This window comes from Salvelinus alpinus, chromosome 3 (genome assembly GCF_045679555.1).
Source record: "Salvelinus alpinus chromosome 3, SLU_Salpinus.1, whole genome shotgun sequence".
In the NCBI taxonomy this organism is placed as follows: Eukaryota; Metazoa; Chordata; class Actinopteri; order Salmoniformes; family Salmonidae; genus Salvelinus; species Salvelinus alpinus.
In genome coordinates this window covers 28,509,056-28,532,969 of record NC_092088.1, presented here as the reverse complement: position 1 = coordinate 28,532,969, position 23,914 = coordinate 28,509,056, and the positions used below count along the sequence as shown (strand labels likewise).

The 23,914-nt window shown below is 43.3% G+C and overlaps 1 protein-coding gene across 1 annotated transcript in view; it reads right to left on the bottom strand.

Annotated features, from left to right (window-relative positions):
• gucy2g (guanylate cyclase 2g) overlaps positions 1 to 16,729 on the bottom strand; it is an 84,539-nt gene extending 67,810 nt beyond the window's left edge. Inside the window, exon 1 of the mRNA XM_071392434.1 lies at positions 16,429 to 16,729. Within this exon, the coding sequence (XP_071248535.1) occupies positions 16,429 to 16,701 (273 nt within the window). The 5' untranslated portion in view covers positions 16,702 to 16,729. The remainder of the gene's footprint in view (positions 1 to 16,428) is intronic.
• Positions 16,730 to 23,914: the final 7,185 nt, after the last annotated feature.

Genomic DNA, 23,914 nt, shown 5'->3' with positions numbered 1-23,914 from the left:
AGAAAGGATACATTGCCCAAGAATCTGATGGAAGAACAGCTCAAAGTAAGCAATATTTAATATGATAAATCGTTGTTCTGTCGAAATATTTTAAACGCATATTTCGCCATTTTGTTTGTTATCGCGTCACTTGGCGAACCCTGTATTGAAAAGTAAGGATAATTTTAAAAATGTAAGTCAGCGGTTGCATTAAGAACTAATTTGTCTTTCGATTCCTGTCAACCCTGTATTTTTTAGTCAAGTATATGATTAGCTTTCAATTAAACTAGATCACTCTGATAGATGACGTCAGACATATTGAGGCTTGATTTCCTAGTATTTTTATTGTGTAACCACGGTTTTGTATGGCTAAATATGCACCTTTTCGAACAAACTGTATATGTATGTTGTAAAATGATGTTACAGGAGTGTCATCGGAAGAATTCTGAGAAGGTTAGTGAAAAAATTAATATATTTTGGCGGTGATTACGTTATAGCGCTCTTTGGCTGGAATCGATGCTCTGGTAACGTTTGCACATGTGGTATGCTAACTTATCGATTTATTGTGTTTTCGCTGAAAAACGCTTAGAAAATCTGAAATATGGTCTGAAATCACAAGAACTGGGTCTTTCCATTGCTATGCTTTGTCTATTTTTATGAAATGTTTTATGATGAGTAAATTGGTCATACACGTTGCTCTATCTAGTAATTCTAGTCGATTTGTGATGGTCGGTGCAATTGTAAACTGTGATTTCTACCTGAAATATGCACTTTTTTCTAACAACACCTATCCTATACCATAAATATGTTATCAGACTGTCATCTGAAGAGGTTTTTTATAGGTTATTGGCTATCAATATCTTAGTTTAGCCGAATTGGTGATAGCACCTGAAGGAGTAAGAAACTGATGGAGTTAGAAAAGTGGTGTATTTTGCTAACGTGTTTAGCTAATAGATTTACATATTGTGTCTTCCCTGTAAAACATTTTAAAAATCTGAAATGGTGGCTTTATTCACAAGATCTGTATCTTTCATCTGGTGTCTTGGACTTGTGATTTAATGATATTTAGATGCTACTATCTACTTGTGAAGCTATGCTAGCTATGCTAATCAGTGTGTGGGGGGGGTGGGGGGTGATCCCGGACCCGGGGTAGAGGCTCGTGAAAGGTTAAAAGAGGTGTGTTTTCTCTGGTCCTTTGCAGAAGCTTGAATTGTTAGCTGTGTGCATTCGTTTCCTGAATGAGTTTTCTAGACTTAGTGTTTGCTGTTTTTTCAAGTATACTGTGATCCTGCAGCTACCATATCTCAGTAAAGTATTATGTTTATCCTTAACCCCTGATTCCTCGTCTGGTCTCTTCTCTGCACCTGGGTCCAACCTTACCATGTCACAGCAAGCTTCTGCCACAACATGGACCCAGACGAGATCACCCAGGTCCAGAATGTGGTAGCCCACTGTTAGGACGGCAGCAAGAACAGCACTCCCAAATCTCCGGGACCCTTCAGGAACTTGCCGAGTCCCTCCAACCACGGCACGCCTCCAACCCAGGAGGTGCCAATGCCCAAGTCTCATCATCCAGTGCTACAGACGTTGTTGTGGTTCCTGCAGGGAACCTGCACCGGGAACCCAAGATCCCAGCCCCCAAGCGGTATGACGGTCACCCGGGAGGATGCAAGTGGTTCATCACTCAGTGTTCTCTGGTGTTTGAGCTACAGTCCTCCTTGTTTCACACCAATCAGGCCATGATCGCCTACATCATCTCTCTACTCTTGGGTAAGGCCCTGGTGTGGGAAACGGCGGTGTGGGAACAGCAGCCACCATCTTGCAGATCCATAGTAGCCTTCACTGCCGAGCTGCGATGCGTCTTCGACCACCCAGTCGGAGGACGAGAAGCGGCCAGCCGACTGTTCAACCTCCGCCAAGGGGCCAGACCAGTGGCTGACTTCACCATTGAGTTCTGCACCCTTGCCGCTGAAAGTGGGTGGAATACGGAAGAACTGGTTACCGCTTTCCACCAGGGTCTGTCTAACTCAGTCAAAGATGAACTGGCCACTCGGGAACTGTGAGAGGACCTCGAGTCCCTGAAAACGCTGGAAATCAGGTTGACAACCTCATCTGGGAACGGGTGAGACAGCGCTCTTTCGACACCACTCCAGCACAGAAAGCACTGAGCTAGGCTGAAACACCTGCATTTTGGAGCTGCCTCACTCAAGAAAGCAAAAAAGAGACAATGTTTGTATGCGGCATTAACTCAAATTTTTTAACATTGTTTGTAAACTGATATGTGACACATATCTATCTATATACAGTACAGTACCAGTTAAAAGTTTGGCCACACCTACTCATTCAGGGGTTTGTATTAATTTTGACTATTTTCTACATTGTAGAATAATAGTGAAGACATCAAAACTATGAAATAACACATATGGAATCATGAAGTATCCAAAAAAGTGTTAAACAAATCAAAATACATTTTAGATTTGTCAAAGTGGCCACCCTTTGCCTTGATGACAGTTTTCAACACTCTTGGCATTCTCTCATTCAGCTTCACCTGGGATGCTTTTCGAACAGTCTTGAAGGAGTTCCCACATATGCTGAGCACTTGTTGGCTGCTTTTCCTTCACTCTGCGGTCCAACTCATCCCAAACCATCTCAATTGGGTTTAGGTCGGGTGATTGTGGAGGCCAGGTCATCTGATGCAGCACTCCATCACTCTCCTTCTTGGTCAAATAACCCTTACACAGCCTGGAGGTATGTTTTGGGTCATTGTCATTTTTAAAAACAAATGATAGTCCCACTAAGCACAAACCAGATGGGATGGCGTATCGCTGCAAAATGCTGTGGTAGCCATGCAGGTCTGCCTTGAATTCGAAATAAATCACTGACAGTGTCACAGCAAAGCATCCCCACACATGCGGAGATCATCCATTCACCTACTCTGCGTCTCACAAAAACACGGTGGTTGGAATCAGAAATCTCCAATTAGGACTCATTAGACCAAAGGACAGATTTCCACCGGTCTACTGTTGTCTCTCTTTGCTTATTTGAGCTGTTCTTGCCATAATATGGACTTGGTCTTTTACCAAATACGGCTAACTTCTGTTTACCATCCCTACCTTGTCACAACACAACTGATTGGCTCAAACGCATTAAGAAGGAAAGAAATTCCACAAATTAAATTTTAACAAGGCACACCTGTTAATTGAAATGCATTCCAGGTGACTACCTCATGAAGCATGAAGCTGGTTGAGAGAATGCCAAGAGTGTGCAAAGCTGTCATCAAGGCAAAGGGTGGCTACTTTGAAGAATCTCAAATCTCAAATATATTTTGATTTGTTTAACACTTTTTTCATTACTACATATGTGTTATTTTGGTCTGGTCCGGACCAAATCTGAACCAATCATAGTTGTCTATGTTTGGTTCAGATTTTGTCCAGTCTGGACCAGCCTTGATTTGGCCCAAACATAGACCTCTACTTCCGAACTTTCATTCAGAACCAAAAATGTGCCTGATTTCAACGTCTGGAAAATACGTACGTCTTCAGCCTCCTGGCCTCTCCACAATTTTGCAGATGTGCAAACAGTGTGGTTTCTCTACAGACTCTACCCCGGCATTTATAAAGCATGTGAAGAAACACATATATATTTATCTGTGGGGTGTCTGAGAGCCTCTGCACTTTTAAAAACTGTGCCTCTTTAAAACCCATGTGTGTCGATACCACAAGCTAGCAATAACAACACAAAATAGAGAAATAATGGAGGATGTGAATCTGACATGTCAACTTGATGGGTGTACTTTCATATCTCCCAACTTCCGAAGTCATCACAGTTGACTTCGGACACAGTTGTCCGAAACATCACATTTGTACAGAAAACATAAATACTTGGTGGAGCACCCTGACTATGGGGATAGGGGTAGGCCCACAGGTAGTGGTAATCCGCATCACACTGAGACCATGCCTAAGCACAGTTGTGAGGGTGCAGGTGTAGAGATAAAAGACACATTTGTTGCCGTTGACAAGGAGGAGGAATATTTGGGAGGAATATTTGAATAATCCTTTCTATCTTAGAATAAAAGCTAAAATGCTGTTATCGGCCACCACCAGTCAAACAATAATACAGGAGTTCCGATAAATAATGATGGTATGGCATGCACTATAAAAAGTTCATGAACAACTGACAAAACTGAACACTTCAGACAATGATATCAGACAAATCATGAATGGCTTATCAAAAGGGAATCTACTGAAACAGAATAACGGGGATCATTATTTATTTATTTTTTAATTGCAGCACTTTTTGTACATGGTCTCCCCATTTTAGGGGACCAAAAGTATTGGGATAAAATGTGTGTTAAAGTAGTCAAAAATGTAGTATTTGGTCCCATATTCCTAGCACCCAATGATTACATCAAGCTTGTGACTCTACAAACTTGTTGGACGCGTTTGATGTTTGTTTTGTATGATGAGTGAATAATGATGAGTGAGAAAGTTAGACGCATAAATATCATGGTGAAATGGAGACTGTTGAAAAGACCATACAGAGGGTGCTGCCAAAACTGGAGGAGTCACTGCAGACTTTATTAAATGAACTAACTAAAGTTGGAGTGGAAGAGCCACAAGGCCTGTATTTGGTTAAGAGGAGGACATCAAAGACAATATCTCACCAATTCACTGTAGTTAAATGATCCATGCCTTCAAGGGAAAAAGGCTTGTGATAGAAGTCAAATAAATAAGTCAGAGTAGCAAATACTGCCGTTGTACACAAATATTTGTGCGCGCTACTATGTGTGTGAATAGGCTGAACTCTGAACCTGATAGTCTGGGACGTAATACTATGGAACTCTGTGCCCAGACCAGAGGGGTACAAACAGCCTGTGAAGTTGCTGTTTGTGCTCCCTCATATTTTATGACCTGTTACTACTTCCCTTATTTTCTAGATAATGGTGCTCAAGAAAGCCGGCAGCCAACTCCCTGTGTGTAATCCCCTGCTGTCTCAGACAGCCTCAGGCACAATCTACTCCCCAAGGCCTGCTGTCTGGTTGGTGGACAGTTTCAATGTCCCGTGGGACAGGATAACGATGGGTAAAGACCAGAGAAGCAAGATAGCTTACACATGATTAGAGTTATTGTAAATGGAATCCAAAAGGTTTGCTTGAACCCTACACGCAACCAATGTGCAGTAATTACCAAGGCAATCATGCAAAAGCACACTGACAGCTTTCTCGACTAAACAGAAGAGGGGGAATTGGTTTTGTTAATGCAACAACAAAAAAAATGAGTAGAGAACAAAAACAGAACTAATACGGTTGCCCGTCTCCGAAGAAAAAAGCGCACTAACACTAAAGAAATCTAGGCCAAACCTTCAAATTGTGCCTAAACGGACAGCTACAGTATGGCTGCATTAACTGGCAGCCTGAAGATCTGCCAGATGAAGAGACGCATGACTCCATGGAAGAGGATGGAGATGGTCAATATTTTTTCACGAGAGGCGCCCCAAAGGTGCGGACCAAAGAGTGGAGGAGCTCATGCAGATCACGTATGCACAGCAGAGTGAACTGCAATGGCGCAGTGGTGCAGTGGTCTGAGCAGCAGGTATGCACAGCAGCACTGCGCAATAAATGGAAGCCCTTCACCGAGCTTAGAAGAACTCAAAAAGCTATGGCCTTTTCTGTTCACTGAGAAGTTTTTGGTTCACCACTTCAAGATCCACACAAGGATAGAGATTAATTCACAAATCGAAAGGTTTCGATGAAGCAAGGGGGTAAAGATGGAATTGTAAAATAATGTAGAGACGGGGACAGGGCATGCCCACTGGGCACAGACGTCAGTTCAACATCTAGTTTTGATTTACATTTGGTTGAGTTTTCAACTAATGTGAATTCAATGTGAAATCAACAAAAAAATTCAGTGTCATTGGAATTAGGTTAAAAGTTGGGTGAAAAAAATACGAAATGCACTTACGTTGAGGACTTACTGCAAATCCAAATCAGTTTTCCACGTTAATTCAACGTCATCACATTGATTTTTTGGGTTGAAATGACGTGGAAACAACGTTGATTCAACCAGTTTTTGCACAGTGGGTAGGTACTATCTTGGCAATGATGGAATACTCCCAAGAGAATGAAGGACAACTATTTATTCTGTTTGATGCAAGTCGTTTTCTTTATTTATGTAGTGATAACATTGAGATACAGAAAGATTAAATGTTTTAAGTCTTGTTGATATGAAATTTGTATGATATTTTTTGTGTTTTGCAGGTCACCAGCAGAGGCAGAATTTGTCATTTTATTCATTTATATTATATATATTTATTCGGCTTGGCATATCAAGTTGCTATTAGAGTGGTGATATTAACATGTGTAATTAAAAAAATAACTGTAGAATGACAGTAAATGCACGTTTTTCAGGCGATTCCATTTTGACTGCCAAAAAATGGTTGTTGAAGGGACAATTTCCATTAACCCAAGAGCCCTCCCTTCAGACTGTACTGCATCGCTGTCAATCTTTGCATCCTACTTTGTGTTCAACATAGAGCATCAATAGTCAGCCTCCATCACCTTGGAATTCATACAAAGGTAAGTGTATGCATTATGGATATTTACAGATTTGTAATATGCCGTGCAAGTGATGCGTTCCTACGTCATAGTTTCATGTTCATGTCCCTGGTCTTTTGAATGGGCTTGACGATTACATCATCAAATTCATGAAAACGCAATCACATAAGATATTTTAAAAATCATATTCGTGTTTGTGGGTAATTTATTTCTGCCAGATGCCCTTCATTAAGTTTTTGCGCTGAAGACCATTGCTCTACATTTTTGCACATTGAAGACCATTCAGAAAGCCTACAAAAGTTACAAAACTTACAAGGCTACTTGCCTTGTCTCTCATTTGCATAGTGTATAAAATGTAAGATGTTCCTTTACATGACCAGTTCACCAGCGACAAATTGAAGAAAAATAAATTCAGCAAAACCTGATGTGATTCACTTCTTTGCAAATTCCTTATAGATGAGAGGCAGAAACGGCAAGCTAGTGCAGAGGAAGAGTTCTGCCATCAACCCCATGAGCTCTGATTGATGCAAAAGATTGTGGGATTTGTCTGGACAAATGAATAAATGCAGGTAAGGCTTCATTGCTTTTTCTCTCTTCCCCTGCCTTTCCCCCTCTCCCACTGCGTTCCTCTCTCTGTGCACCCCCTCTATCTCCCTCTCCTACGATTGTGCCCCCCTCGCTCTCCCCTATCTTTCTTCCTTCCACTCTGTCTCAATTTTTCTCCCTCTCTCGCTCTTTCTCTCTAATTTGATTGATGGCTAATTGTATACTATACTTTTCTTTTCAGGTTTCAGTGACCAGACCTACTTTTTTCCAGTGGTGTAAAGTACTTACAGTGCCTTCGGAAAGTATTCAGACCCCTTGACTTTTTCCACATTTTGTTAGGTTACAGCCTTATTTAAAAAAATTATGAATGAATTTTTTTCCTCGTCAATCTACACACATTACCCCATAATGACAATGCAAAAACAGGTTTTTATACATTTTTGCAAATTTATTACAAAAAAATATCACATTTACATATTACAAATTAATATCACATTTACATAAATATTTAAACCCTTTACTCAGTACTTTGTTGAAGCACCTTTGGCAGCGATTACAGCCTTGACTTTTCTTGGGTATGACGCTACAAGCTTGGCACACTGATATTTGGGGAGTTTCTCCCATTCTTCTCTGCAGATCCTCTCAAGCTCTATCAGGTTGGATGGGGAGCGTCGCTATTTTCAGGTTTCTCCAGAGATGTTCGATCGGGTTCAAGTCCGGGCTCTGGCTGGGCCACTCAAAGACATCCAGAGACTTGTCCCAAAGCCACTCCTGCATGGTCTTGGCTGTGTGCTTAGGGTCGTTGTCCTGTTGGAAGGTGAACCTTCGCCCCAGTCTGAGGTCCTGAGCGCTTTGGAGCAGGTTTTCATCAAGGAACTCTCTGTACTTTGATCCGTTTATCTTTGCCTCGATCCTGGAGGCCACTGTGTTCTTCGGGACCTTCAATGCTGCAGAACATTTTTGGTACCCTTCCCCAGATCTGTGCCTTCGACACAATCCTGTCTTGGAGCTTCAGGGACAATACCTTCGACCTCATGGCTTGGTTTTTGCTCTGACATGCACTGTCAACTGTGTGACCTTATATAGACAGGTGTGTGCCTATCCAAATCATGTCCAATCAATTTATTTTACCACAGGTGGACTCCAATGAAGTTGTAAAAACATCTCAAGGATGATCAATGGAAACAGGATGTAACTGAGCTCAATTTTGAGTCTCATAGCAAAGGGTTTAAATACTTATGTAAAAAAGGTTTCATGTTTTTTGTTTTTTATTAAAATTGCTTTGTCATTATGGCAACTTTTACTTCACTACATACCTAATGAAAATATTTTTATTTTTACTCCATACATTTTCCCTGACAAACAAAAGTACTCGTTACATTTTTAATGCTTAGCAGGACAGGAAAAGGGACCAATTCACGCGCTTATCAAGAGAACATCCCTGGTCATCCCTACTGCCTCTGATCTGACGGACTGACTAAATACACACGCTTTGTCTGTAAATTACATCTATGTGTTGGATGGCGCCATCTGGTTTGCTTAATATAAGGAATATGAAATGATTTGTACTTTTGCATTTACTTTTGATACTTAAGTATATTTATAAACAAATACTTTTACTCAAGTAGTATTTTACTGTGTGACTCACTTTTACTTGAGTCATTTTCTATTAAGGTATCTTTACTTTTACTCAAGTATGACAATTGGGTCCTTTTTCCAACTCTGCTTTTTAATACAACGGGGGCTCTTTCAGTTCTGTTGTTGGTGAGCATAATCCTCAATTTTGTTCATATAATCTTCTTCTAATCTCCCTGTGTCACTCACTCACTCACACACACTTCTCTCTCATACACATCTCCTGTCTCTCTCGCTTTCTTCCTTTTTCTCCCTCTCTCTCTAATTTGATTGATGGCTAATTGTATACTTTACATTTTTTTAAGGTTTCAGTGACCAGACCCCTTTTTTTCTTCAAAGGGGGCTCTTTCAGTTCTAAGATTTCTATTCTGAATGTCAATGTCTTTCTCTCTCCCTGTGTATCTCTCTCTCTCACACACACACACACACATGAATACACATGTCTCTCTTTCTCTCTCTCTTCCTTTCATTTCCTCTCTGTCTAATTTGATTGAGGTTAATAGTATAATTTACTTTTATTTTCACGTTTTCTTAAGTGGGGACTCTTTCTGTTCTGTTGTTGGTGAGTACAAACCTCAACCTTGTTCATATAATCTGTTCTAAGATTGACATTCATAATAGCAATGTCCTTCTCGCTCTGTCTCTCTCACTCACACAGAGTTGCAAAGCTACCGGTAATTTACCAAAGTTACCGAAATCGTCAGTAATTTTGGTAATTACCGGAAGATCTACGACAATCTATCGTAATTTTAGTAATTTATACTTGAATATGTTTTAAATGTATTCATATGTAGCATTCATTTATAACATCTGTGTCCATATTGTCTATGACTTTCTAGTAGATAGACTATATGGTTCAAGAGAAAAAACTTCTACCCAACAATGGCATTATTTTCAATTCAATTCAATCATTCAACTCTTCTATTGACTGTGTTCACAACTGCCACCAGTTTGAAGGCAAAAACATTTGACAACAAATACATATTGTCACACCCTGATCTTTGTGCTTGTTTCCACCCCCCTCCAGATGTCGCCCATCTTCCCCATTATCCCCCAGTGTATTTATTCCTGTGTTCTCTGTTTTTCTGTTGCCAGTTCATTTTGTTCGTCAAGCCTACCAGCGTTTTTCCCCTTGCACTTGTCTGTTTCTAGTTCCTGTTTTCTAGTTTTCCCGGTGTTGACCATTCTGTCTGCCCTGACCCTGAGCCTGAGCCTGCCTGCCATTCTGTACCTTGTCACATCACACTGGATTACCAACCTCTGCCTGCCCTTGACCTGTCGTTTTGCCTGCCCCCTGTTCTAGTAATAAACGTTTGTTACTTCGATACTGTCTGTATCTTGGACTTCCCTAAAACGTGATAGTACGAACTTGCCATGACAGACCCAGCAGACTGGGACCAGCTCCGCAACGCCATCTCCTCCCAAGGAGCCACCATTGGAAGGCACGAGGAGTTGCTTCGTGGTATTATGGAAGGGTTCCAGACCTTGACCATACTCCATGACCGAGCGTTGAACAGCAATTCCGTGGTTGTCTGTTAGGCAGCCTACCATGACTGTAACCTCCAAACCCCTCAGTAACCCTGCTGTTAGCAACACCGCCTCCCCGGCCACCCTGCTTATCTCCCCCGGAGCGCTTCGATGGAGAGTCGGGCACCTGTTGGTCGTTTCTCTCTCAGTGTTCCCTCATCATCGAGCAGTTGCCCTCCTCCTTCCCCTCGAACCGCTCTAAGATAGCGTACCTCATCACGCTAATGTCGGGGAGGGCTCTCGCCTGGGCAACGGCAGTATGGGAACAACAGTCGGCCATATGCCTCAGTCTGGAGGAGTTTGTGGCGGAGATAAATAAAGTTTTTGATGCTCCATTGTCCGGAAGAGAGGCTGCCCGGAAGTTACTCTACCTTCGGCAAGACTCGCGCAGTGTGGCAGACTATGCCGTGGATTTCTGCACGTTGGCATCTGAGAGTGCTTAGAACCCGGAAGAGCTATTTTACATGTTCCTGCACAGAGTTTTGGAGGAATTAAAGGATGCAGCCCGGGAACTACCGACGGATCTCGACTCGCTCATCGTCTTGACCATTCGGATTGATGGGCGTCTACAGGAACGAAGGAAGGAGAGGAGATCTCCCGCCCAAGGATTCCACCTCGCCTCCGAGGCATCCTGGAAGTCCCAGACGGCTCTGTTGCCGAAAGAACCCGAGGCTACCCAAGCTCCCCCGAGAGTCTATGAAGTCTGCCGATTCACCTCTTCCCGAGCCAATGCAACTAGGCAGAGCTTGGCTGTCTCCAGCCGAACGGCTATACAGGCTTCACAGTTGCCTGTATTGCAGGACTACTGGTCATTTCGTCTCCACCTGTCCACTAAAAGACCAGGCTCACCGGTAGGAGCGAGTACTCTGGTGGGCCATATGGTGAACTTTTCCTCTCCCCTTACTCACACCCCTTTTCATGTCATTTTGCTGTGGGGGAAAAAATCTAAATCTCTCTGGGTACTCATCGACTCGGGTCGATGAGAGCTTTATGGACGCTACCCTGGTGTCCGAGCTGGGCATCCCCACTCGGCTCCTCTCCATTCCCATGGACGTTAGAGCACTGGACGGGCGCTCTATAGGCCGGGTCACCCAAAATACCACCCCCATCACCCTTTGTGTGTCAGAGAAACACAGACGATCCAATTCCCGCTCATTAAGTCTCCTCAGGTTCCCATGGTATTTGGATTCTCTTGGCTCCAGCGACACAATCCCATCATAGACTGGACTGCTGGTGCCATCATGGGATGGAGCCCGGGACGCAGCCTGCCCCGGGACGCAGCCTGCCCCGGGACGCAGCCTGCCCCGGGACGCAGCCTGCCCCGGGACGTCTTCCTGGGGGCTCGGAAGTTGCTCCGGACCTCTCTGCTATTCCAGCGGAATACCAGGACCTTCGGGAGGTGTTCAGTAAGGCCCGGGCCACTTCGCTTCCACCGCACCAAACCTATGACTGCGGGATTGACTGTATCCCAGGCACCACTCCGCCCCGGGGACGACTGTACTCTCTGTCGGGTCCGGAGACCAAGGCTATGTAGACCTACATTGAGTACTCCCTAGTTGCAGGGTTCATCCGTCCTTCTACCTACCCTGCCAGTGCAGGGTTCTGCTACTACTCATCTCCTTCAGCCTTCGAGCCGCTCCAGGGGGCCACCGTTTTCTCCAAGCTGGATCTACAGAACGCCTACCACCTGGTACGGATATGGGAAGGGAACGAGTGGAAGACTGCCTTCAACACGGCCAGCGGTCACTACAAGTATCTGGTCATGCCATTTGGCGTTACCAACGCCCCAGCTGTGTTCCAGGCTCTGGTTAATGATGTTCTCTGTGACATGTTGTACCGGTTCGTCTTCGTCTACCTTGATGACATCCTCGTCTTCTCCCGTACCGCCCAAGAACACGTGCTCCACATCCGACAGGTTTTCAATGCCTCCTGGAGAACCAGCTTTTTGTGACAGCAGAGAAGTGCGAATTTCATCGCTCCACCATCCCGGCCCTCCAGTTCGTGGTGGAGGCCGATGCTTCGGATGTCGGAGTGGGGGCTGTCCTGTCCCAGCGTTCTGCCCTGGACCTCAAGTTACATCCCTGTGCCTTCTTCTCCCATCGCCTCAACACCTGAGCTTCTCGCGGTGCAGATGGAGTTGGAGGAGTGGAGGCACTGGCTGGAGGGGGCGAAACATCTGTTCATTGTGTGGACCAACCACAAGAACCTGGAATATCTCCACCCCGCCAACCATCCGGAAAGCTAGGTGGGCCCTGCTTTTCACCCGGTTCAACTTCTCCCTCTCATACCTACCTGGATCCAACAATGTCAAGTCGGATGCGCTGTCACGCCGCTATAACCCCACGGTCACAACCCCGGAACCCGAGACCATCCTTCCCACCTCGTGCCTGGTGACGGCACTCAGCTGGGGAATAGGGAAGCAGGTTTGTGAGGCGCAGCATTCCCAGCCGAACCCCGGGGGGGCCCAGATAATCGGATGTTTGTTCCTGATGCGGTCCACTCCTTGGGCTTGAGTGGGCCCACTCCTCCAGGCTTGCCTGCCACCCGGTCTCCCGTCAGACCCTGGTGTTTGGTGACCTGCCATGGTCCCTGACGTCTCCGTGTTCGTCGCCACCTGCACGATCTGTGCGCAGAACAAGACTCCTCGGCAGGCTCCTGCTGGTCTCTTTCAACCTCTGCCTGTCCCTCACCATCCCTGGTCTCACATATCCCTATGATCCCTTATTGATGTCACTTGTTAAATCCACTTCAATCACTGAAGGGGAGGAGACAGGTTAACCTCTCTAGGGTATGTGGGACGCTAACGTCCCACTTGGCCAAAAGCCAGTAAAAATGCAGCGCGCCAAATTCAAATAAATAACTATAAAAATCAATATTTCATGAAATCACACATGAAAGACACCAAATTAAAGCTACATATGTTGTGAATCCAGCCAACATGTCAGATTTCAAAAAGGATTTACGGAGAAAGCACACAAAACGATTATGTTTGGTCAGTACATAGCCACAGAAAAACACAGCCATTTTCCCAGCCAAAGATAGGAGTCACAAAAAGCAGAAATAGAGATAAATATAGAAATAGAAATGAATCCCTAACCTTTGATGATCTTCATCAGATGACACTCATAGGACATCATGTTACACAATACATGTATGTTTTGTTCGATAATGTGCATATTTAGATCCACAAATCTCGGTTTACATTGGCGCCATGTTCAGAAATGCCTCCAAAATATCCGGAGAAATTGCAGAGAGCCACGTCAAATAACAGAAATACTCATCATAAACTTTGATGAAAGATACATGTTTTACATAGAATTAAAGATACACTTGTTCTTAATGCAACCGCTGTGTCAGATTTCCCCAAAAAATTTACGGAAAAAGCAAATCATCCAATAAATAAAACATTTCTCCGCCATGTTGGAGTCAACAGAAATACGAAATTACATCATAAATATTCCCTTACATTTGATGATCTTCATCAGAATGCACTCCCAGGAATCCTAGTTCCACAATAAATTGTTGTTTTGTTCGATAATGTCCATTAATTATGTCCAAGTAGCTACTTTTGCTAGCATGTTTAGTACACATGTCCAAACGCTCGCGCAGGTCCAGGCGAACGTCGGACGAAAACTTCAAAAAGTTATATTACAGGTCGAATAAACTTGTCAAACTAAGTAGAGAATCAATCTTCAGGATGTTGTTATCATAAATATTCAATAACGTTCCAACCGGATAATTCCTTTGTGTCTACAGAAGTAATGGAACGCAAGGCGATATCATGTGGAATGCGCATGACCAGGAACTGGCTCTCTGCCAGACCACTGACTGAAACACCTCCCATCCGGCCCCACATCACAGTAGAGGCTTCATTTAACGTTCTACAGACTGTTGACATCTAGTGGAAGGCGTAGGAATTGCAGACAGGTCCATATCTTACTGGGATTTGAATAGGCGATGAGTTGAAAATCGACATGCCTCAGAATTCTCACTTCCTGTTTGGATTTTTCTCAGGTTTTTGCCTGCCATATGAGTTCTGTTATACTCACAGACATCATTCAAACAGTTTTAGAAACTTCAGAGTGTTTTCTATCCAATAGTAGTAACAATATGCATATATTAGCATCTGGGACAGAGTAGGAGGCAGTTCACTCTGGGCACGCTATTCATCCAAAGTGAAAATGCTGCCCCCTATCCTAGAGAAGTTAAATAAGGATTTTTAAGCCTTAAGACAACATAAATTGTGTATGTGTACCATTCAAAGGGTGAATGGGCTAAACAAAAAATTTAAGTGCCTTTGAACGGGGTATAGTAGTATGTGCTAGGCGTAACGGCTTGTGTCAAGAACTGCAACGCTGCTGGGTTTTTCACACGCAACAATTTCCCGTGTGTATCAAGATTGATCCACCACCCAAAGGACAGTCAACTTGACACAACTGTGGGAAGCATTGGAGTCTACATGGGCCAGCATCCCTGTGGAAGGCTTTCAATACCTTGTAGAGTCCATGCCCCGGCAAATTGAGGCTATTCTGAGAGCAAAATGGGGGGCTGCCGTGCAACTCAATATTGAGTTGTGTTCCTAATGTTTGGTGTACTCAGTGTATTTTACATGTGCTAAGACCACACGGAGGGCGAGAGATGATTACAGACACCTGTGATAATCTAAAGTACCCAAAGGGCCACTAGATGTCTTGTTATAGATACATAAAATCCTTGAAAGACAGTAGTAGTTGGTAGTTTGCTGGTAAACTTGAAATGTTTCAAGTAATATACCCTTTCTCTGCAACCGTACTCGCACACAGACACCTCCCCCTCATACACACTCTTGTTTCTCTCTCTTTCTGTATTTTGATTGATGGCTATCATTCACTTTTATTTTCAGGTATCAGTGTCCAGACCCCTGTTCAGGGCTCCAGACTAACTTTTCCCCTGGGTGCACTTAACATTTTCAGTTAAAAAAAAAAGACTAATCGTTATTCACAGTGCTACTGAGATGGTATGCTTCAATAAATACGTTTCATCCAACATGTCCAAGCATGATCAAGATATTTTGATGTGCTACCTAAACCAGTGATTGTCATGAATTTGGGTTGATAATGAGGCTCGGTGCTATATTTTTTACTCTCAAAATATGTATTTTGTTCAGTGGAGATTCATTTGCATACATATTTTTGTGTACAAATATCACATAGGCTAAAATGTGTCTTTCCCGCGATTGCATTTTGAAATGTTGTGCATTTTTCTCTCCCTCTCCCTCTCTCCCTCTCGGAGGGCTCAGTGAGAAACAGGCACAGGGCAGGACAGACACTTTCATGCAGGAATCACGATATTAATGCACTTTAGGCTACTGTTTGACCGGACTAAATGATCGCACTCTGGAGCCCTTCTTGTTCTTTGTACAGAGAACAATAAATGCATCTTTTGAAAAAGGATTGGGACTCTTGTCTTCTGTGATTGACTCAAGGTATCTTTTCCTCAAAGTAATTGATCTGTTACTGTAAATAGACTACAGTCGCTGCAGTGGTAACGTACAATAGATGACAGTAACTGTGTTAGTACCGTACAAGAGATAACAGTAACTGTTTGTACCATATAATATATTACAGTAACTGTATTAGTATGTACAATAGAGTACAGTAACAGTGTTAGTACCATACAATAGATTGCTGTGGGAGTATTTGCTAGTAAAAAGACTACGGTATTATTAGTTGCACCGTAGATTCGTTGAAAAACCTCAAATGAATGCGGGAAGAAAGCACCAAATATGATCTAAGAGATGTGGTGCTTATCCTTTCCGTTAATGTAGGGTAGCTGGATATATACACAACATACACAATGACCTAGGATGTGGACTTATCTCAATATAAAAACATAATTGAGGTCTGAACATTTTAGACAAACTTTGATTTAAATGTCCCTTTAAACAGTGTTTTTTGTTGTTGTTTTATTTGGCCAGCATAATGATCAATCTTATCATATCTGCATGTTAAAGTATTCACTGATAATATCCACTACATAGAAATATTATATAATAGTAAATTGTAAATGAATCTGAAATAACAAAGTGTTACCAATTTGCACACGTAAGCTCTAACTATGCATTAAAAATCATAAAATACAAAAAAAAGAAAAGAAATGTACATTGAAATTAAATAACATTTATTAAACTGAACTGAATTGAATTGTACCTCCGCCTCCTCGGGACAAGCCGGACCAAAGAGCGCCGACACGTTTTCTTTCCACACCTGCTGAATGAAGGCTCTGATGGAAACCTTGGCGTCGCACTCCGAGTCCACGTAAACAAAATCCAGGCTGTAGTTCCCCAGAAATGATGGGTTGCTATTGACCTTTTCCACAGCAATCTGTATTGCGGAGCCTAACCGGCGGGCACTGAAGGGATAGGACACGTTCCAGGGAGCCTGGAAGCCAATAAGTAGCCGGTAAGAGTTGGTCCCATTCATGCCATTGCAGAGAACTGGGGTAGCAGCTATGAGCAGCAGCAGCAGAGGAAAATACAGGCAGCTATGGCTCAGGCTGCAGAGAGGTAAAGGCAACAGGGTGTGCATTCTCCCTGTCATCCTCCTAGTCCTAGGATAAGCAGAGTATGCTCTCTTGTGTATGGCGAGAGGTTTAAATACCCCTGACATTGCTCCCCTGACATTGCTCCTCTACCTTCACAGGGGGAATAATGATCGAACCCTCTCAGAGTACCTGTGAAGAGGGAGTGGTTAGCACTCAAGGTACACGTTTTGACCTGTTGTTCATACCCTAATGAGCATCCACAAAAGGTCATTTTTATTTCATATAAATGAAACATCTCTAGCCTAGCCATAATTGTTTCCCCCCCCATTTCCTTTCCTTCCTGACCTTTCAGTGAATGATGGAAAACTGAGGTTGCTCAGTAGGTTACATTTTTTATATTTTTCTCCCATTGTTGGTTACACACAAAACCACATTGCAGTCATGTCAGGTTGTACTACAATAAGTATCCCTATAATACCTGGTAGTTACATAGGCACGAATCGTGTAAACCTGTATAGGGTGAAATTACAGTAAGTCCACATTGCTACATACATAGTAACTGTTACAACTGTATGCAGCATGCAACAGTCCAATGACTTAATAATGTAGTTATAGACATTAATACTCCGTTTAGAGCCTGTTGTGCATTATAACTCATTATGGAAAGCAGATAAGGGTTTAGAAAGGCTTTTATTATGCATTATGGGGAGGGTATTCATAGGAATTGTTGTTACCAAACTTTTTAAATAACAAACTGCTTTCCCATTCACATTGATTGCCTATACGCACACTCTGAGACGCTTTATGAATACAGGCCCTGGTAATATACACAGAACAAAAATATAAACGCAACATGCAACAATTTCAAAGATTTTACTGAGTAACAAAAGAGTTCTCCTACTGTATGGGGACAGCCAAAGAACCCTTTCAGGTTCTAGATAGCACCTTTTTTTCTAAGAGTGTAAGCCCTAATCTATGGATTTCACATGACTGGGAATACAGATATGCATCTGTTGGTCACAGATACTGTGCCTTTAAAAAAAGGTAGGGGTGTGGATCAGAAAACCAGTCAGTATCTGGTGTGACCTCCACTTGCCTCATGCAGCGCAACACATCTCCTTTGCATAGAGTTGATCAGGCTGTTAATTGTGGCCTGTGGCATGTTGTCCCACTCCTCTTCAATGGCTGTGCGAAGTTGCTGGATATTGGCAGGAACTGAAACACGCTGTTGTAGACGTTGATCAATAGCATCCCAAACACACTCAATGGGTGACATGTCTGGTGAGTGTGCAGGCCATGGAAGAACTGGGACATTTTCAGCTTCCAGGAATTGTGTACAGATCCTTGCAACATGAGGCCATGCAATATCATGCTGAAAATTAGGTGATGGCGGCGGATGAAGGGCACAACAATGGGCCTCAGGATCTTGTCACAGTATCTCTGTGAATTCCAATTACCATCGATAAAATGCAATTGTGTTTGTTGTCTGTAGCTTATGCCTGCCCATACCATAGCCCAACCGCCATCATGGGGCACTCTGTTCACAACGTTGACATCAGCAAACCGCTCGCCCACACAACGTCTGCCATCTACTCAATACAGTTGAAACCGTGATTCATCTGTGAAGTGGCCATCGAAGGTGAGCATTTGCGCACTGAAGTTGGTTACGACGCTGAACTGCAGTCAGGTTAAGACCTTGGTGAGGACGATGAGCACACAAATGAGCTTCTCTGACTTTGGTTGGTCTCAGAAGAAGCTGGATGTGGAGGTCCTGGGCTCGCATGGTTACACATGGTCTGCAGTTGTGAGGCCGGTTGGATGTACGGCCAAATTCTCTAAAACGACTTTGGAGGGAGCTTATGGTAGAGAAATTAACATACAATTATCTGGCAGCAGATCTGGTGGACATTCCTCCAGTCAGCATACCAATTGCACGCTCCCTCAAAACTTGAAACCGTTTTAGTAGATACACATACATAGATACACACCTATACTGTACATACAGTACCTGTCAAAAGTTTGGACACACCTATTCATTCAAGGGATTTTCTTTATATTTACTATTTTCATGTGCCATAATAACAAACGTTTATGCCATCTGTAAATATGACTAAAGTTGTTAATTTATGAGCCTAGTTGGTTTAGCCAAAGAAAAAGTTAGGAACCTTCCTGCTAGCCATGATTGACTGAGATAATGAGTGGGCTGGACATGCCGAGAGATGAGTTTCAGATTGGTCTGCGGTGTAGCATCTTGTGTCTATAAAATGAGCTGCTCGTTATTCATACATAATCCTTTCTACTGCAGATTTTTTTAAAGATATAACGTTAGCCATGGAGAACTGCAAATATGTTGCTACTGCTCTCAATAACATTGCTGCCCTGAATTTATCAGGCGCTATCGACAAATTTCAGTGGGAAAAAGTTATGATGGACTACTTTCTGGTGGACAATCGTGCCATTCTGACTCTGAAAAATGAATCAGACGATGAGGAAATCCCTGATTTAGGTAAAAACATTTTCATTAACGAAAACATTGTAGAGTCTTCTGAGGACAGTGATGGGGAAGAAACAGTGATCAATGTGTATGAACTGTGTGTAACGTTAGTGATGTTTTCTCAGAATGCCATTTCGTATTGCTAACGTTAGCTAGCTAACTAGCTAACATTGAACCTATTTCGTTAACTTTAACTAGCTATGACAATCAGTTTGTATTGCTAGTACTCTATGGTTAATCCGTCCGGTGTGAAAAACGTCTTCTCCCGGAAGAAAAGCTGCCAACGGTACCTGCCAATATCCTTTTGTCAGGTCGAGGGTGCTGATGTACCGGGCCTTTGCCAATCGGTCGAGGTCCACCCTCGGCATTGGGTAGGCGTCGAAACAAGCTGATGTCGTTCACATCCCGGAAATCATTACAGAAGCGCAGTGTCATGACGTTGCCCTCTTTGGGTACAGCGAGCACCATCCCCCTCTCTCTGCCTCCTACAACCAGGCTGCTGTGGTCAGAGAGGTCGTAAATTCCTAGGGAAGATCCTGCCTCATAGCCACACAGTATAGAGTCAGAGTGAATTTTCCTAGAGAACAAAATAATTTCTTCCACCTCACAGAACTTGAGGTCCGAACAACATTTATGTTCCAGAGAAGGTTTAAAAGATCGGTGAAGAATCCAGCTACGAACTGGTCCGTTTGTTACAACTTGGTGAAACTCATGGGAGACAATAGGACCACATTACCATAACGCTGTTTATATAATAACCTCAGATATGAGGTTTACATCTAATTGTTGTATAAGATGAATGAGTGAGGATGATACTCTTTGTAAAATTGTGTAATGTGATTTTGGACTGTTTAATGAAGGAAACTCCAATTCCCTTTTGAGTTTAACTAAATCAGAGGACCGCCCATGAGCACAGTTATGGTCGGGCATCCTGGGACAGGCCCTTTTCTGCCCTTTCGAATAAAACCTCCACTCGGGTTTTCTATCACCAGACCATGTTTCTCTCAATCACGAGAGGACAAAGGTTGCAGACCAGCTTACCTCGATAACGAGAGGGCCAAGGTTTGAGACCAGACTGCTGAATCTTTTAACCATCCCACGTGGTTAAACTCTTAGACTATTGATACCGACAGAATAAGAACAAGTCTTTGATATTAATTACTAGTCTGCAGCTAGGAATTCGGTATCATTGAACGCGTAGAACGACAACCGCCGAAACACCTATCCATAACGACATGAATGAATGTCACTCTGAACAATCCACTCTAACCACGACAGAGAGAGAGAGAGAGAGAGAGGACGGAAACTCTCCAACAGAAACTAACTTTTCAGCAGAGATCCCGACGACACACTGAGCATAAATATATATATTGATTGCAATTGTTCCCGAATGAGTGAGCGTCCATGTGCAAAGGATTAGCATTTAAATTGTTATAATTATCAACTCTGTAGTGACTTCTCATCTGACCCCCAAGCCGCAATACTGGTTTAGCCCACTTAGCCCACTCCGTTATCATTTCCTTGTAACTATCAACTGTTTGTTTATGCATTTCTGTGAATTACTTAGTAAATAAATGATTTAAGACAATTGATGTATGGATGACTCATAGTGAAGACTGGGTTCGTGCAGATAACTAACAATTTACAACGTTTGGAATGAGACTAACGTGAGGTAAAGTAAATAATTCATTAATTCGAAGACTAATTGATCAGATATAAAATATCTGAAAAGTTATATTAGGAAAATTATAACTTTGTAATCTGAATATTTTCCTTGGTGCCCCGACTTCCTAGTTAATTACAGTTACATGATTAATCAGTTTAATCGCGTAATACTAATTACAGAGAATCTTTGATAAAAACTAAAAGTCTTAATTTAATGGTTGTAAAGACACGACAGCAGGCTACCGTCCGGTTTGGGCCCCAACACTATAGGGCTGCACCATGTGCTGTGGGACTCTTCAACGACACACATCCTCAGCATAGCCTCCACTTCCTGCTTCACAGCCTTCCTTCGGGCCTCAGGAATCTGATATGGCCACTTTTGTACCATTTCCCGGGGCGGATGCGGACGTGGTGTTCAATGAGGGTCGTGCGGCCTAGCTTCTCAGAGAACACCGCCATGTTCCGATCGACAAGCTCCCTGAGCGTTTGCTTCTGGGCTGGGTTCGAGGTCCGCATTGCTCGGGACCACCACTGGTACCGTTGGTGTCCTGGGTCCCGACCATAACACGGCCAAGGCTGTCCTCTTGTGCCACTTCTTCAACAGGTTCACGTGGTAAATCTGTTGGGGTTTCTGTCTCCCCGGCTGCAGTACGAAGTAATTGACGGGTCCCAGCTTCTCTATCACCTCGTACACCCGTGCCATGTTGCCAGGAACTTACTTTCGGCCATGGGGATTAAGACTAACACCTTGTCTCCCACCTGGAATTCTCGGGGCTGGGTTCCCTGATTGTAAGTCTGGGCGCATTGGGCCTTCTCCATATTTTCCGTACCACTGGCTATATGGCTGTCATCCACTCCCTCATCGTCTCCACGTGTTCTACCACGCTGCTTAAGGGGGTCGGTTGGGCTTCCCACACCTCCTTGGCGAGGTCCAGTAGGCCGCGTGGCCTCCTCCCATAGAGGAGTTCGAAAGGGGAAAAACCTGTGGAGAACTGGGGTACTTCTCGGATCAAGAACATTTGGTGGGGTAGTAGCTGGTCCCAGTTCTTCCCATCCTGCTCGATGACCTTCCGCAGCATTTGTTTGAGCATTTTATTGAACCGCTCAACGAGCCCATCTGTCTGGGGGTGAAAGACGGAGGAGACCTTTTCTGGGAGACCATCTTCTGGGCTTCGGGTCTTGCTGTATCCTGTGGGGAACAAAACTGAACTCCCTCCGTTATCCCTGGGACTGACCACGACGATACGGGAGTAACCCTCTTCCCCCAGTCCCCTCCCCCGTGTGCCATCGCCTCATGATGTAGACTCCGTCTGTCACCAGGCCACGGCGAGTCTCCACCTGGTGGCTGACCTGCTGTACACCACAATATAAAGTATGCTAATGTACTGATGTGAAGGCATGTAGGCAGTGGTGTAAAGTACTTTTGCAAAAATACTTTAAAATACCACTTACGTATTTTTGGGAGGTATCTGTACATTACTTTACTATTTATATGTTTGGCAACTTTTACTTTTACTACTTTTTACATTTTCCCTGACACCCAAAAGTACTTGTTACATTTTGACAGGAAAAATTTCCAATTCACACACTTATCAAGAGAACAACCCTAGTCATACCAAACTGCAGTTGATCTGGCAGATTCACTAAACACAAATGCTTTGTTTGTAAATTATGTCTGAGTGTTGGAGTGTGCCCCTGGCTATTAAATTGTCTGGTTTAACATAAGGATTTTGAAATTAACTATACATTTACTCAAGTATGACAATGTAGTACTTTTTCCACCACTAGATGTGGCTGGGGGTTATAGCATTTCTTTCACATGACCCATCAATTTAGACAAGTGTGTCTGGGTAAGCGTCATCTAATATTTATAAAATATTTTTATCTGGACACTTTCTGTTTACCTGGAATTTTTACTTATTGTAGGCTACTACCACATTTAGTCTTAATCTTTACTACACTACTTACTGTTTAGACCTCACATGTGAATCCTTAAAGAGGTGGGTGGGGCTGGTTTAAGAGGGTGTGAACAATGCTGAATGGCTGTAGACAAAGGAGAGCTCTCCAGTAGGTACCAAAACATTCAAAGGCCCTTTTCTTAAAAGTGAGTTTACAAGTTAAGCAACTTTCAAAGGAGAATTACTTTCCCATTGTTCCTCAAAAATACATTGCATGATAAACCATTTTCTAGCTCTGAGTCTCTACTTTTATCCAATGTAAAAAACCCAGTTTCAAATTTGCTGAGCACTTGTTGGCTGCTTTTCCTTCACTCTGCGGTCCAACTCATCCCAAACCATCTCAATTGGGTTGAGATCAGGTGATTGTGGAGGCCAGGTCATCTGATGCAGCACTCCATCACTCTCCTTATTGGTCAAATTGCCCTTACACAGCCTGGAGGTGTGTTGGGTCATTGTCCTGTTGAAAAACAAATGATAGTCCCGCATATCGCTGCAGAATGCTGTGGTAGCCATGCTGGTTAAGTGTGCCTTGAATTCTAAATAAATGACAGGCAGTGTCACCAGCAAAGTACCCCAACACCATCACACCTCCACCTCCATGCTTCACGGTGGGAACCACACATGATGAGATCATCCGTTCACCTACTCTGCGTCTCACAAAGACACCGTGGTTGGATCCAAAAATCTCAAATTTGGACTCATCAGACCAAAGGACAGATTTCCACCGGTCTAATGTCCATTGCTCGTGTTTCTTGGCTCAAGTAAGTCTTCTTATTATTGGTGTACTTTAGTAGTGGTTTCTATGCAGCAAATCGAACATGAAGGCCTGATTCACGGAGTCTCCTCTGAACAGTTGATGTTGAGATGTGTCTGTTACTTGAACTCTGTGAAGCATTTGTTTGGGCTGCAATGTGAGGTGCAGTTAAATCTAATGAACTTATCCTCTGCAGCAGAGGTAACTCTGGGTCTTCCTTTTCTGTGGTGGTCCTCATGAGAGCCAGTTTCTTCATAGCGCTTGATGGTTTTTGCGACTGC